Here is a 13,551-nt window from a genome sequence, read left to right on the forward strand (position 1 = left end):
GGGTTTAGGGTTTAGGGTTTAGGGTTTAGGGTTTAGGGTTTAGGGTTTAGGGTTTAGGGTTTAGGGTTTAGGGTTTAGGGTTTAGGGTTTAGGGTTTAGGGTTTAGGGTTTAGGGTTTAGGGTTTAGGGTTTAGGGTTTAGGGTTTAGGGTTTAGGGTTTAGGGTTTAGGGTTTAGGGTTTAGGGTTTAGGGTTTAGGGTTTAGGGTTTAGGGTTTAGGGTTTAGGGTTTAGGGTTTAGGGTTTAGGGTTTAGGGTTTAGGGTTTAGGGTTTAGGGTTTAGGGTTTAGGGTTTAGGGTTTAGGGTTTAGGGTTTAGGGTTTAGGGTTTAGGGTTTAGGGTTTAGGGTTTAGGGTTTAGGGTTTAGGGTTTAGGGTTTAGGGTTTAGGGTTTAGGGTTTAGGGTTTAGGGTTTAGGGTTTAGGGTTTAGGGTTTAGGGTTTAGGGTTTAGGGTTTAGGGTTTAGGGTTTAGGGTTTAGGGTTTAGGGTTTAGGGTTTAGGGTTTAGGGTTTAGGGTTTAGGGTTTAGGGTTTAGGGTTTAGGGTTTAGGGTTTAGGGTTTAGGGTTTAGGGTTTAGGGTTTAGGGTTTAGGGTTTAGGGTTTAGGGTTTAGGGTTTAGGGTTTAGGGTTTAGGGTTTAGGGTTTAGGGTTTAGGGTTTAGGGTTTAGGGTTTAGGGTTTAGGGTTTAGGGTTTAGGGTTTAGGGTTTAGGGTTTAGGGTTTAGGGTTTAGGGTTTAGGGTTTAGGGTTTAGGGTTTAGGGTTTAGGGTTTAGGGTTTAGGGTTTAGGGTTTAGGGTTTAGGGTTTAGGGTTTAGGGTTTAGGGTTTAGGGTTTAGGGTTTAGGGTTTAGGGTTTAGGGTTTAGGGTTTAGGGTTTAGGGTTTAGGGTTTAGGGTTTAGGGTTTAGGGTTTAGGGTTTAGGGTTTAGGGTTTAGGGTTTAGGGTTTAGGGTTTAGGGTTTAGGGTTTAGGGTTTAGGGTTTAGGGTTTAGGGTTTAGGGTTTAGGGTTTAGGGTTTAGGGTTTAGGGTTTAGGGTTTAGGGTTTAGGGTTTAGGGTTTAGGGTTTAGGGTTTAGGGTTTAGGGTTTAGGGTTTAGGGTTTAGGGTTTAGGGTTTAGGGTTTAGGGTTTAGGGTTTAGGGTTTAGGGTTTAGGGTTTAGGGTTTAGGGTTTAGGGTTTAGGGTTTAGGGTTTAGGGTTTAGGGTTTAGGGTTTAGGGTTTAGGGTTTAGGGTTTAGGGTTTAGGGTTTAGGGTTTAGGGTTTAGGGTTTAGGGTTTAGGGTTTAGGGTTTAGGGTTTAGGGTTTAGGGTTTAGGGTTTAGGGTTTAGGGTTTAGGGTTTAGGGTTTAGGGTTTAGGGTTTAGGGTTTAGGGTTTAGGGTTTAGGGTTTAGGGTTTAGGGTTTAGGGTTTAGGGTTTAGGGTTTAGGGTTTAGGGTTTAGGGTTTAGGGTTTAGGGTTTAGGGTTTAGGGTTTAGGGTTTAGGGTTTAGGGTTTAGGGTTTAGGGTTTAGGGTTTAGGGTTTAGGGTTTAGGGTTTAGGGTTTAGGGTTTAGGGTTTAGGGTTTAGGGTTTAGGGTTTAGGGTTTAGGGTTTAGGGTTTAGGGTTTAGGGTTTAGGGTTTAGGGTTTAGGGTTTAGGGTTTAGGGTTTAGGGTTTAGGGTTTAGGGTTTAGGGTTTAGGGTTTAGGGTTTAGGGTTTAGGGTTTAGGGTTTAGGGTTTAGGGTTTAGGGTTTAGGGTTTAGGGTTTAGGGTTTAGGGTTTAGGGTTTAGGGTTTAGGGTTTAGGGTTTAGGGTTTAGGGTTTAGGGTTTAGGGTTTAGGGTTTAGGGTTTAGGGTTTAGGGTTTAGGGTTTAGGGTTTAGGGTTTAGGGTTTAGGGTTTAGGGTTTAGGGTTTAGGGTTTAGGGTTTAGGGTTTAGGGTTTAGGGTTTAGGGTTTAGGGTTTAGGGTTTAGGGTTTAGGGTTTAGGGTTTAGGGTTTAGGGTTTAGGGTTTAGGGTTTAGGGTTTAGGGTTTAGGGTTTAGGGTTTAGGGTTTAGGGTTTAGGGTTTAGGGTTTAGGGTTTAGGGTTTAGGGTTTAGGGTTTAGGGTTTAGGGTTTAGGGTTTAGGGTTTAGGGTTTAGGGTTTAGGGTTTAGGGTTTAGGGTTTAGGGTTTAGGGTTTAGGGTTTAGGGTTTAGGGTTTAGGGTTTAGGGTTTAGGGTTTAGGGTTTAGGGTTTAGGGTTTAGGGTTTAGGGTTTAGGGTTTAGGGTTTAGGGTTTAGGGTTTAGGGTTTAGGGTTTAGGGTTTAGGGTTTAGGGTTTAGGGTTTAGGGTTTAGGGTTTAGGGTTTAGGGTTTAGGGTTTAGGGTTTAGGGTTTAGGGTTTAGGGTTTAGGGTTTAGGGTTTAGGGTTTAGGGTTTAGGGTTTAGGGTTTAGGGTTTAGGGTTTAGGGTTTAGGGTTTAGGGTTTAGGGTTTAGGGTTTAGGGTTTAGGGTTTAGGGTTTAGGGTTTAGGGTTTAGGGTTTAGGGTTTAGGGTTTAGGGTTTAGGGTTTAGGGTTTAGGGTTTAGGGTTTAGGGTTTAGGGTTTAGGGTTTAGGGTTTAGGGTTTAGGGTTTAGGGTTTAGGGTTTAGGGTTTAGGGTTTAGGGTTTAGGGTTTAGGGTTTAGGGTTTAGGGTTTAGGGTTTAGGGTTTAGGGTTTAGGGTTTAGGGTTTAGGGTTTAGGGTTTAGGGTTTAGGGTTTAGGGTTTAGGGTTTAGGGTTTAGGGTTTAGGGTTTAGGGTTTAGGGTTTAGGGTTTAGGGTTTAGGGTTTAGGGTTTAGGGTTTAGGGTTTAGGGTTTAGGGTTTAGGGTTTAGGGTTTAGGGTTTAGGGTTTAGGGTTTAGGGTTTAGGGTTTAGGGTTTAGGGTTTAGGGTTTAGGGTTTAGGGTTTAGGGTTTAGGGTTTAGGGTTTAGGGTTTAGGGTTTAGGGTTTAGGGTTTAGGGTTTAGGGTTTAGGGTTTAGGGTTTAGGGTTTAGGGTTTAGGGTTTAGGGTTTAGGGTTTAGGGTTTAGGGTTTAGGGTTTAGGGTTTAGGGTTTAGGGTTTAGGGTTTAGGGTTTAGGGTTTAGGGTTTAGGGTTTAGGGTTTAGGGTTTAGGGTTTAGGGTTTAGGGTTTAGGGTTTAGGGTTTAGGGTTTAGGGTTTAGGGTTTAGGGTTTAGGGTTTAGGGTTTAGGGTTTAGGGTTTAGGGTTTAGGGTTTAGGGTTTAGGGTTTAGGGTTTAGGGTTTAGGGTTTAGGGTTTAGGGTTTAGGGTTTAGGGTTTAGGGTTTAGGGTTTAGGGTTTAGGGTTTAGGGTTTAGGGTTTAGGGTTTAGGGTTTAGGGTTTAGGGTTTAGGGTTTAGGGTTTAGGGTTTAGGGTTTAGGGTTTAGGGTTTAGGGTTTAGGGTTTAGGGTTTAGGGTTTAGGGTTTAGGGTTTAGGGTTTAGGGTTTAGGGTTTAGGGTTTAGGGTTTAGGGTTTAGGGTTTAGGGTTTAGGGTTTAGGGTTTAGGGTTTAGGGTTTAGGGTTTAGGGTTTTTAGGGTTTAGGGTTTAGGGTTTAGGGTTTAGGGTTTAGGGTTTAGGGTTTAGGGTTTAGGGTTTAGGGTTTAGGGTTTAGGGTTTAGGGTTTAGGGTTTAGGGTTTAGGGTTTAGGGTTTAGGGTTTAGGGTTTAGGGTTTAGGGTTTAGGGTTTAGGGTTTAGGGTTTAGGGTTTAGGGTTTAGGGTTTAGGGTTTAGGGTTTAGGGTTTAGGGTTTAGGGTTTAGGGTTTAGGGTTTAGGGTTTAGGGTTTAGGGTTTAGGGTTTAGGGTTTAGGGTTTAGGGTTTAGGGTTTAGGGTTTAGGGTTTAGGGTTTAGGGTTTAGGGTTTAGGGTTTAGGGTTTAGGGTTTAGGGTTTAGGGTTTAGGGCCTCGGAAACTTTTTTAATTCTTTCTCTTCCTTATTCTAATAATCACTTATTTGGTGATGCAAAAAAGACGCAACGAATCTTCTGTCTCACACCCTGTGTCACTCTCTGTTTCACTTTTTATTATATTGCTATTTCTCCTTCATAAACATCATCATGTTTTAATGCCCTTTTTTGCACATATAACAAGAATGCATTTCGCATGTACAGTCATTTGGAACAGGGTTCAACTCATCCTGCAAATCTCTGCTGGGCTACAACAGCCTCAAGTTTTCTTGGTTTTCTGGAAAATTTGGAACTGGCACCTCTCCCTGCATCGGGTTTCTATGGTGGTGCAGCAATTTACTCATTCAACCAAAATTATGCACTTACCAAATGAAATATCTATGCATCATGAATTACAGACTGAACCTGGCTCAAAATCTTTATCTTAACATGAATGATATAAAATATGATCCCTATAAAGTACAAAACCACTATGCTTTCTGCTGCTGCTGCTGCTGCCCATAAATGCAGCAGAACATAATAGATCACAGGGCTCTGGTTTGCTGATAAGCGAATAAACGCAGAGGAAGATTTCAAAATATACACCATAGGAGGGCTCCTAATTGTTGCCAGGCGCCAGCTAAATACTCCCCGAGTGAAGCAGAACACATTTACTAGCGTAAGCCTTTCACGGTATCAGGGAGTAAATCCTGCATTCTCAGCTGAATGATTTCAAACTGCTCCTTCCATCCTTGAGGCTCTACAGAGAACCCGTGCAGGAAAGAATAGAAACCAGTCAGGGTTAACCAAACAAGTGAATAAACATATTAAAAGTTCTAAAGATATATATATTGATGGCGCACCAATCGCTTAAAAGATCTGTTTTGTGTAGCTTTCACTGCCTTCTCATACTCTGGTTTGGCACTATCCAAGGCCTGGGGCAGAACATATTCATGTTGTTACCACTTGGTTTACTCGTTCTTTTTCTAAGAATTTAAGAACTGAAACAGCAAAGTGCACAAAACAGAAAGTAGATTTAACAAACACCACATAAAAGAAGAACTAGAAATTATTTTACCTGTATTAGGGACTCTACCCGACGTCTCATCCGTGTATGCATGAAACCTTCTGAGCACTGTCAACAGAGAATTATTATGTAAAATTGAGTTCTCACGGTCAACAACTATAAAAATCAGTACACAGAAGTCAATCTATGAATCAAACCTACAGGAATTTATTGATGTTAAATACTGTATGAGTCAACTAAGAGTTCATCACTACCAAAGGACAAGCCACGTTGTCCAAAGGATATGAAAAAAGGTTCTCATTTGATGAAGCTTACACAATAAAATCATCAAAATTAGTTAAATGGCATCCAAATGGTTTCAGCTATAACTCTAATTCTTCCCCTGCTCCACAGAACAATGTGTCACCACCTCATCTAACCCCCACCCTCTACCCACTCCACAAAGAGAAACAGTACACCGACGTTTCATGTTAAAAGAATTCATATTTTGACTGAGATAGCTAGATGCTTGATACTCTCCATCAATGCATTTAGTCCAGACGTTTCACATCTTCTTCATTCATTTGCAGCCATTTTTCAGGAGTTCAGACACAAGGTTAACACCTTGTTTTACATTAAAAAACTGAGTACAAATACTTGACACTGCAAAACAAACTCGCAAAATTTTGGCTAAACAAAAAGGAAAACTGACAACACGAAGTACAACTTCTGCGAATGAAAAGTTTTCGCCTTAGTCAAGTGCATTCAACCTCAGGCATGAAAATTCTAAGTTACATTCCCCATGTTCAAATTGAGCAAAAATGTACATTGACAAGGGAAAGGGTTAAAAAAATGAGATTGTAAACAATCAGGCATCAGATTATGTACTGAGAGTCTTACCTTAACATGATAACTCACATATGCATGAAATGTTGATAGACTCCAAACGGTTCTATCCAATTTTCTGCCTTCCACATGACGAGGGAAAATTACTGCAGTGAGTTAAAAGTCAAAGTGGTCAAGGAGAAACTGGAAAATTTCTAATGGAGGAAACGACTGATGTAAAATTCTGCTGCTACCAAAACTAACAAATCCAGCATTTGATGATAATGCTTCTGGAGGAGCTCCCTTCAGTTCGGGGGGAGGAGATGGAGACCACGAACAAGGAGGGGCATTGTTGAGACCAGCAGTACGCCTAGCATCTACAAATTCCTGAAATATGACAAAAAGAACGCTGAAAAAACTACCCCTGCACTGGAAAAAGAAAACCAAACAATGCAAACTAAAGCAAGTTCACACAAAGATGAAGACAGTGCAATAAATTAGCCAGTTCAAGATAGAAACCAATCGTAGTATGTTCTCTTAATGGCAATTAAATGAAGTGTTTCAACTCGATCCAACTCTATTAGTTTCAAAGCCCCTATTGATTGCATCATCTCTGAAACTCAAAGAGCAAAAACAGATCAGAAACCAAATTTTGTGACCTCACATCCATATATCCACAGTTAAAGTGAAACGGTATAGAACTCAGAACTGCAACTTAATTTCCCAGGTCCTTTTTCCTTTATCATAAACAACCAACACCAAAAAAAATGCCCAACAGACTTCTAGCATTTCTTGGCACTTTTTCAAGCATTTTTGCTTACAAAAATGGAAACCAACTAAATAAGTACTTAGAATCCAGTCAAAAGTGTAACATTACCTTTAGGAAAGAAGTTGCCAGAAGAATATCTATAGAATCTTTGAATCTCATAGGAAATACCACAGTGACCTTTTCCACCTGCAGACAAGTGTACTAAAACATTCAGAACCCTAAATGCATACTTGACCCCAAAGAGTCACAGTGATTTTGAGAACTTGACTTATTACAAGTATTCCAAGCTAAGTGATGCAAGAAAAATGGTATTAGATCAGAAGGAAGAAACTCAATTGTATTTGAATATTAGAATGGAAGATAAGAAGAATAATCAACTAAAATAACTTTAGTAATAAGGCGCCATATGTGATTCTTAACATTTTGATTTCATTCCATACTTTATTGAGATTATTTCTTCAATCAGTTCTCTCAAGAACCAAAGTACTTGCAAAAATCAGCAATTTCACAAGGTTTTGCTATCAGTTCAGCCTAAATGAATCAAAGTGTGATTTCTTCCCTCGTGCTCCAGTACACAAATTAGTATCCATAATTAGCTTAGGGGATGAAATGACTTGCAAATACCTGGAAAAGACCAAAGTATATGCACTTCTACAATCATGGATATGAAAACCATTCACAGAGAAGATGGAATGAGGGTTATTCAGTCACAAGCCAACCAATGTTTATATTAGATAAGCTCAGATAAAATAGATTATCCAATCCAATAGAATTTTGCAAGAGAGTCAACAGAAGATGAACTCTATGACACATTTACCTGAGGGATGAGAAAAAAGGATTCCATGGGCCGATGCACCAGAGCAACAACCTTGTCAATGTCAGAAGCAACTGTCCTAGAAGCAAGCTGTTTAAGAAATACTCTTAACGGGGCACCCAATACCACTTCCCTCACAGATGCAATCTTCGTCAAAACCCCATGTTTATGCTCTGTAATAGTTCCAGGAAACACTTCAGAGAAAGACCACAAGAAGTATTATATGGATGGATTCTTTACTGCAGGAACTTGAGAATAAAACTGAGAGCAACAGCCTTGGAGGACAATTGAAGTGAAAACTGAGCTACTACAGTTGAAGCCACAAACACGCAAGCAAATGCAACTTGAGCTTATGGCAATTTATGTCCAATATCAGTAGCAAAGCATGTTTAGAGTTGTTTGTAGATGCTCAAAGAACTAATAAATCTAGATCATATAAAAGATGCTTAGAGAACTCTTAGAAACTTTAATACTGTAAAAATCATGCTCAGTTTGTACATATTTGACAATTCTAGGGAAGATAATTCAACAATGCATTATACCTTAACTAATTCCAAGCCAAAAGGATGACGGACTCTCAAAGCTTTACGTCATTTCATTAACTACCCAAAAAGCACCTAATTCCATGACCACATATTGTACCTAAAAAAGATCTTTGACTCAAGGACAAAGGACAAAAGAATACATACATCCAAAAATAACAATTGGGCAGTAACATGGTACAAATAACATGAAAAGCCCTTGTTTTTCAAAGACAAAAGCTAATAAAGCAAATAACCACAGATGAAGGCATCTGAGAAAAAATCCTATCTCTTTCAGCACAACCATGGCAAGATCATAATGACCTTAAAGAAAACGCGTTGAACCTTCATCTGGAGGAAGTTTTGACAAGTTCAATTTCAATGTGAGACTGAATCCATCTCTTGGAGGATCAAGAATTTGTGCAACCACTCCATATGCTGCTTTTATAGCTTCTATGGCACCTGGAGGTAGCCCACCAAAGGATACTGTTTCGGGAGGTGGTGGAGGTAAACTCACCGATAAAAAGAGAAGATTGGGATTTTTCATAGAGGCCTGAAAAATATTTTGGTCATCAAACATGTAAATTAATCATTCAGTAACACTTATTTGGGAGGAAGCATGTCAGCTGATCTGTATCTAAAGGCTGCCCATTTACCAAGAACTTGACTAAGATGCCAATAATACCTGAACATGGTAACGGACATCACTGAATTCAATCCAATGGGAATCCAGCTCAACTCCTTTGTCAAGACTGCAATCAAGCAGGTATGTTTTGTCAATTTTCATCATAAGATTAAAAGATTGGTCATCTACTTTTAATTAAATCCCCAAAGTATCATTGTCCGTAACAGGAAAGTTACAAATAGTTTATAACCAATCCATCAGTACATACAAAGAGATTAAATCATTATTCAAGTATTTGAAGAATCTTCCTTTAGTCCTTTTATTAAGAAATGAAGCATTTGAATCTCTTTACATTTATCATCAGTCATCAGTGGCACCCAGAAGTTAGTTTTCTGGAAAATCATATTATGGTTTGGTTGCATGCATGTTCTATCAAAGCCAGATATGAAGAAAAAGAAAATACTGCATAAGAAAAGATTGTGCTCTCCATGCCAAAGAAAGGATTACATTTTGGTGCATTTTCAAACCAAACGAGAACAACATCAGAGAGTAAAATGCTTTTGAAGGGTCAATGAGTTTCACAATCGCATAAATAATTTTGGCCACAGTTTCCAATACGAAATTATTATGACAATGCATAATTCAGAACATAGACGATATGATAATCAGTAGACATGTTGGTCTCAGAACAGCATTGACGTTTCATTGCCAGAAACAATATCTTGATTTAATCATCCATAGCATTTTGGTAACAACAAACAAATAATAGGTTCAACAACCTAAATGAATTCCCAGTCTTTAAAAGCTTGACAGAGGCTGATTGTTTCCTTCCCAACAGAAGCAAAGAGAAGGGAATAGTTTGATTGTGGTATCAAATGCTTGCAGCTTCTCCAAAGGCATGAACTTCAACAAAGAGCAATCAACGTTCTTAAAGAAAACATGTTACCAGCATCAGAGTCCCCATTTGGTAGCAAGTGCAGTTGGCCTTTTAATAATTTTTGTCATATCATTCACAAAATTCAGCTCATAAATTTGGAAATGACTAATATTTATACCGCCCTTTTGATTCTTGAGTGTAATAGATCTTTTGGTTGGTAAGGAAAAGGAAAATGCCAACTAAAATATAGGCAATACCACTTGAAGAAAACTTGAATAGTTCCAATCAGAACCTAAATATTCATAAAGCAATACCAAGTCTCATAACTTTAAATGTCTGCGACAGTAATATTTCAGCCACTATTTACCTAAAAGATAAACTTTATACCTATTCCCTTCATCCCATATCTAAGAAAAGCATAAACACGATAGTTTCCATGTCGATGAATTGAGGTTTTTCGACCCATTTCCAGGCGACATTAGCAAAACCCAAAAAAAAAAAAAAAGAAGAAGAAGAATCACCTGAGTGTTAAGCATCACAGCAAAATGCCCACTTTTTCTGGTTTAAACAACCTCAAACTACCCAAGTTTGAAGCTTTACAATTTGTCCTAACCATGAAAGCCATACAAAATGGCTTGGAAAAACGTACTTCATTTCTTGTACGCTTTCCTTTACCAAAGCCACGAAAAAAAGACCAACAAAACGAAAAGAACAAAACTTTATCGCAGTCACATAAAATTGAACAGTTGAATTTAACAGATACCATTCAAAATTGCTAAATAGACAAGAAAACAAAGACCCCAGAAGGAAAATTTTGAAGGGAAGCACAATTGGGAAGAGAAAAATGAGAGAGCGTACTTTTCAAGGCGAGTAGTCAAGATCTGTAAGAGATACTTGGAAGGGGACTGCAAGAGTATCATGGGTGGTAGTCTTGCAGTATTTTCTTTTCTGTCACCTTCAAATGCTGTTATTCTTGTTCCGGGAAACTGATGATTGTCAAGATCGTGGGTCTTATCAGGCTAAAGGAAATTCTTCTGGGAAGGATCCAGCGCCGTGTGATCTAAGATGAAGTACTTAAAACGCCCAGATTCCAGAGCTACCGTTTTAGACTGTTTATCCTAACTTTACCGCTTACTGTCTTTAATCAAATTACACCGGGCTCCCTCAAGTTCATTTCAATTACTTTTTGAGCTTCTTGCCCTTTTATAAAAGTTTTTGTATGTTATTAGTAATTATTGTTTTGTTGCAGTAATTAGTTACTGGACTCAATTTATGGATTTTTTTTTTAAACGTCTCATTAAGGTTTAGCTACAACATTCTTTTTTCTTTGTTTGAGTCTATTTGACAAGTAATGTGACTAAATCTTGACCATAGCATAATAGATGATAGATAAGACATAGTAAAATAATTTATTAAAAATAAAATAATACATTATCATTAATTTACATCAACTTTTATCTCATTAATTTTGCTAACAATAATAGTAATTGAGACCTTATACATCGAGGGATAATATGCTAACAGTAATAAAAAAAAACTAAGGGATAGTAGTTAAAACAAAAAGATACATTGTCATTAATTTTCATAACTTTTATCTCATTACTAGAGCAGGCAAAAAAGCGCAAAATCCAACAATCTGCCCAACCCGTTCATTAATTTAAAATGATGGGGTTGGATCAATTGGGTTATGGATTTTGTTGGATTGTGTAAGAAAGATCCAACCTATTCATTGGATTGATTGGGTTTTTTATGTAGGCACCCAATGCCCAACTTATTTGAAAGTAAATACACATATGCCCAATCACTTGCATTTTGACATGTGTTAATAATTCATTGACCAATTTGCATTTAAAATTCTCATATATATGTTTTCAATCAGTTTTTTAAATTTTTACTTAAAAGAAAAAAAGAAACTTGAAATAAAACTCATAGTTATTTTACTTTTATAACAATAGTTAAACTTGCTCAACTTTTATAATAATTTATTATGCCTTTTAAGAGTATGTTGTTTTCCTCCCCTTTTTTTTGTGGTTGTTCTTAGGTTGCTACCTATTTCTGTTTGTTAATATTTCGTGTACATAGAATAGAGTTTTAAATTTGTTCTAACTACATTCTTTTACTTTTCTCTAACTTGTTTTATTTCATCGTTAATAATTCCTCATCAATGTTATAATACAACAAATTATATGTCTATTACTTACATTTTCAAGCATAATATAATCTAGCATTCAATAATTTAAATACATAGAATATTACAACTTACAATAAAACATATATGAATAGTAAAAGTGTTAATAAGTTATGACAAAAAATAAGTTTCAATCAATTACTAGTATTAAAAAGTATAAAGTAAAACAAAATTTTTTAGCTAATCTATTTAAATGTACAATTTATTATCTAAAATTCACAATACAAGCAATATAAAATATTATTATATTTATGATGTATTTCTAAGGAACTTAAGAAGTGAGTAGGTGTTTGTGCATGTGAAAGTGTGTTAGTGTGTAAAAATATGAGTGTATTTGGATAGTAAATTATTTGAGATAATTTTGTAAAAAAAAAATAATACTGTAGCACTTTTTTAATATGATGTATATGAGATAAAAAGGTGATTGGAAAATGTGTTAATGATGCAAGCAAGTTAGCGTGTGTAAATAAAGTGTAAATAAGGTGTTATAATTTACAATACATTTATGCGTGTGAAAAAAATCTTTTTATCTGTTAAAATGTATGCGAGAAAGTTTATATATCAAAATGTATTAATTAATATGTTAGGTCATATTTGGGTCATGAGTTTGAGATGACCCAATAGGATACAATCTAAAATTAACCCAATCTAAAATTGAACGGGTTGGGTATAACCCATTTAAATGAAAATCCAATATAAACAACCCAACCCGCTCAATTGTCAGGTATACTCATTAATTTTGCGAAAGTAGTCATTGATTAAATTTAAATTGAATAACCTTGATACTTTAGAGTGCAAAATATCTAAAATTGAAATTTAAGGTACAAAATAAAATAGTGATACAATTTCAACGATGCAAAGTGAAATTAGGCTAATAAAATTATTAGAGTAACTTGTTTAATATAGATCATTTTTTTGTACGGGTGTTGAGATACTTGGAATATGAATTTCTATGTTTAAAGTATCAACTATCATCACCTCACCTAACACCATTTTGTTTCTTATGCTATATAGCCTTTATTATTAATAAAACAAGCATTTTTTGCTTTTTCTTTTTTTTCCAAGAAACACTTCCTTTCTTTTAGAGATAATATCCTTTTATTGTAACAATAACTATAATTTTTTTTCGACAAAATAGCATCATTGTCTTGTGAAAAGTATTGGTATGTCTTACATTTTTAAAAATTTATTGCAATACACAATGAATATTTGTTATTTTTTTGACATATATTTGGTAGTTTTATTTTATAGTAGCAAATTAACTAAGATAAACATGATGTAGCAACATATACAATCTAATTGCTGCAAAATGTAATATAATTTACCCAAGATAGATTCCACTTCTTCCTCCCTAAGTAACATGACAAAGTTTAAGGATAAACACCAAATAAAAAAAGGGATAATTTCAGAAACCTCCCCTGAGGTTTCTGACACTTTCACTGACATCCCCTGAGGTTCTCAAAATTTCACTTACCTCCCTTGCTTTTGATTTTGTGGTAACAATCCAGTCCAAATCAGATTAAAATATTATTTTCATGTGTGAGAAGGTATTTTTATTCCATAGCTACCCTTTGCAGAAGTTGTATTAGTAGAAGATTCAAAGAAGAATAAATGATTTGGACTAATTAGTAAAGTTGAGGGGGGGTAAGTGCAATACAAAAATTTGCATGCACCAGATGTGCCATGCAACAGTTATTTGGCAGATTTTGCAACGGCTAGCTGCAAATTGCAACGGCCAGAAGGTTTGTTGTTTCAGTAGCAATAGCATATAAAGCAAAGCAACTTAACTACCTCTGAGGTTTCAAGCTATTAACATTCTTTGCTACTAATTTGGAGTGATAACAAGTGCATTTGCTGTGCTACAATTAGAGCTCTGAGTAAAAAGTTTTAGCTGCAACCATGGCCTCTTCAAGCCATAGGGGAGAATCATGGAATTCACCTACATCTTTCTCCATTAAAAACAGGTTTTGCCGCTGTAATCGCAAAGCAACCGTAATGATATCAGAGAGTGAAAGGAATCCAGACAAGTTGTATTTCTATTGAGAA

At 36.6% G+C, this 13,551-nt stretch overlaps 1 protein-coding gene across 1 annotated transcript; it reads right to left on the reverse strand.

The window, feature by feature from the left end:
- Positions 1-4,236: 4,236 nt before the first annotated feature.
- Positions 4,237-10,402, reverse strand: LOC140014356 (actin-related protein 2/3 complex subunit 2A-like). Its single transcript, XM_072065114.1, has 10 exons — positions 10,176-10,402; positions 8,501-8,567; positions 8,161-8,368; positions 7,298-7,467; positions 6,589-6,666; positions 5,966-6,098; positions 5,787-5,878; positions 4,959-5,015; positions 4,744-4,815; positions 4,237-4,640 (listed from the first exon to the last, which is right to left on the reverse strand). The coding sequence occupies exons 1-10, from the start codon at positions 10,235-10,237 to the stop codon at positions 4,599-4,601; spliced, it is 981 nt and encodes a 326-aa protein (XP_071921215.1). The 5' UTR covers positions 10,238-10,402; the 3' UTR covers positions 4,237-4,598.
- Positions 10,403-13,551: the final 3,149 nt, after the last annotated feature.

This window comes from Coffea arabica, chromosome 9c (genome assembly GCF_036785885.1).
Source record: "Coffea arabica cultivar ET-39 chromosome 9c, Coffea Arabica ET-39 HiFi, whole genome shotgun sequence".
Classification (NCBI taxonomy): domain Eukaryota; kingdom Viridiplantae; phylum Streptophyta; class Magnoliopsida; order Gentianales; family Rubiaceae; genus Coffea; species Coffea arabica.

Coding starts and splice junctions, on each gene's coding strand:
- LOC140014356 (XM_072065114.1), bottom strand. CDS start 10,237: ATGATACTCTTGCAGTCCCCTTCCAAGTATCTCTTACAGATCTTGACT. Junction 7,468..8,160: donor AAAACTTCCTCCAGATGAAG/GTTCAACGCGTT, acceptor GAACTATTACAG/AGCATAAACATGGGGTTTTG. Junction 4,816..4,958: donor GGGTAGAGTCCCTAATACAG/GTAAAATAATTT, acceptor GTTCTGCCCCAG/GCCTTGGATAGTGCCAAACC.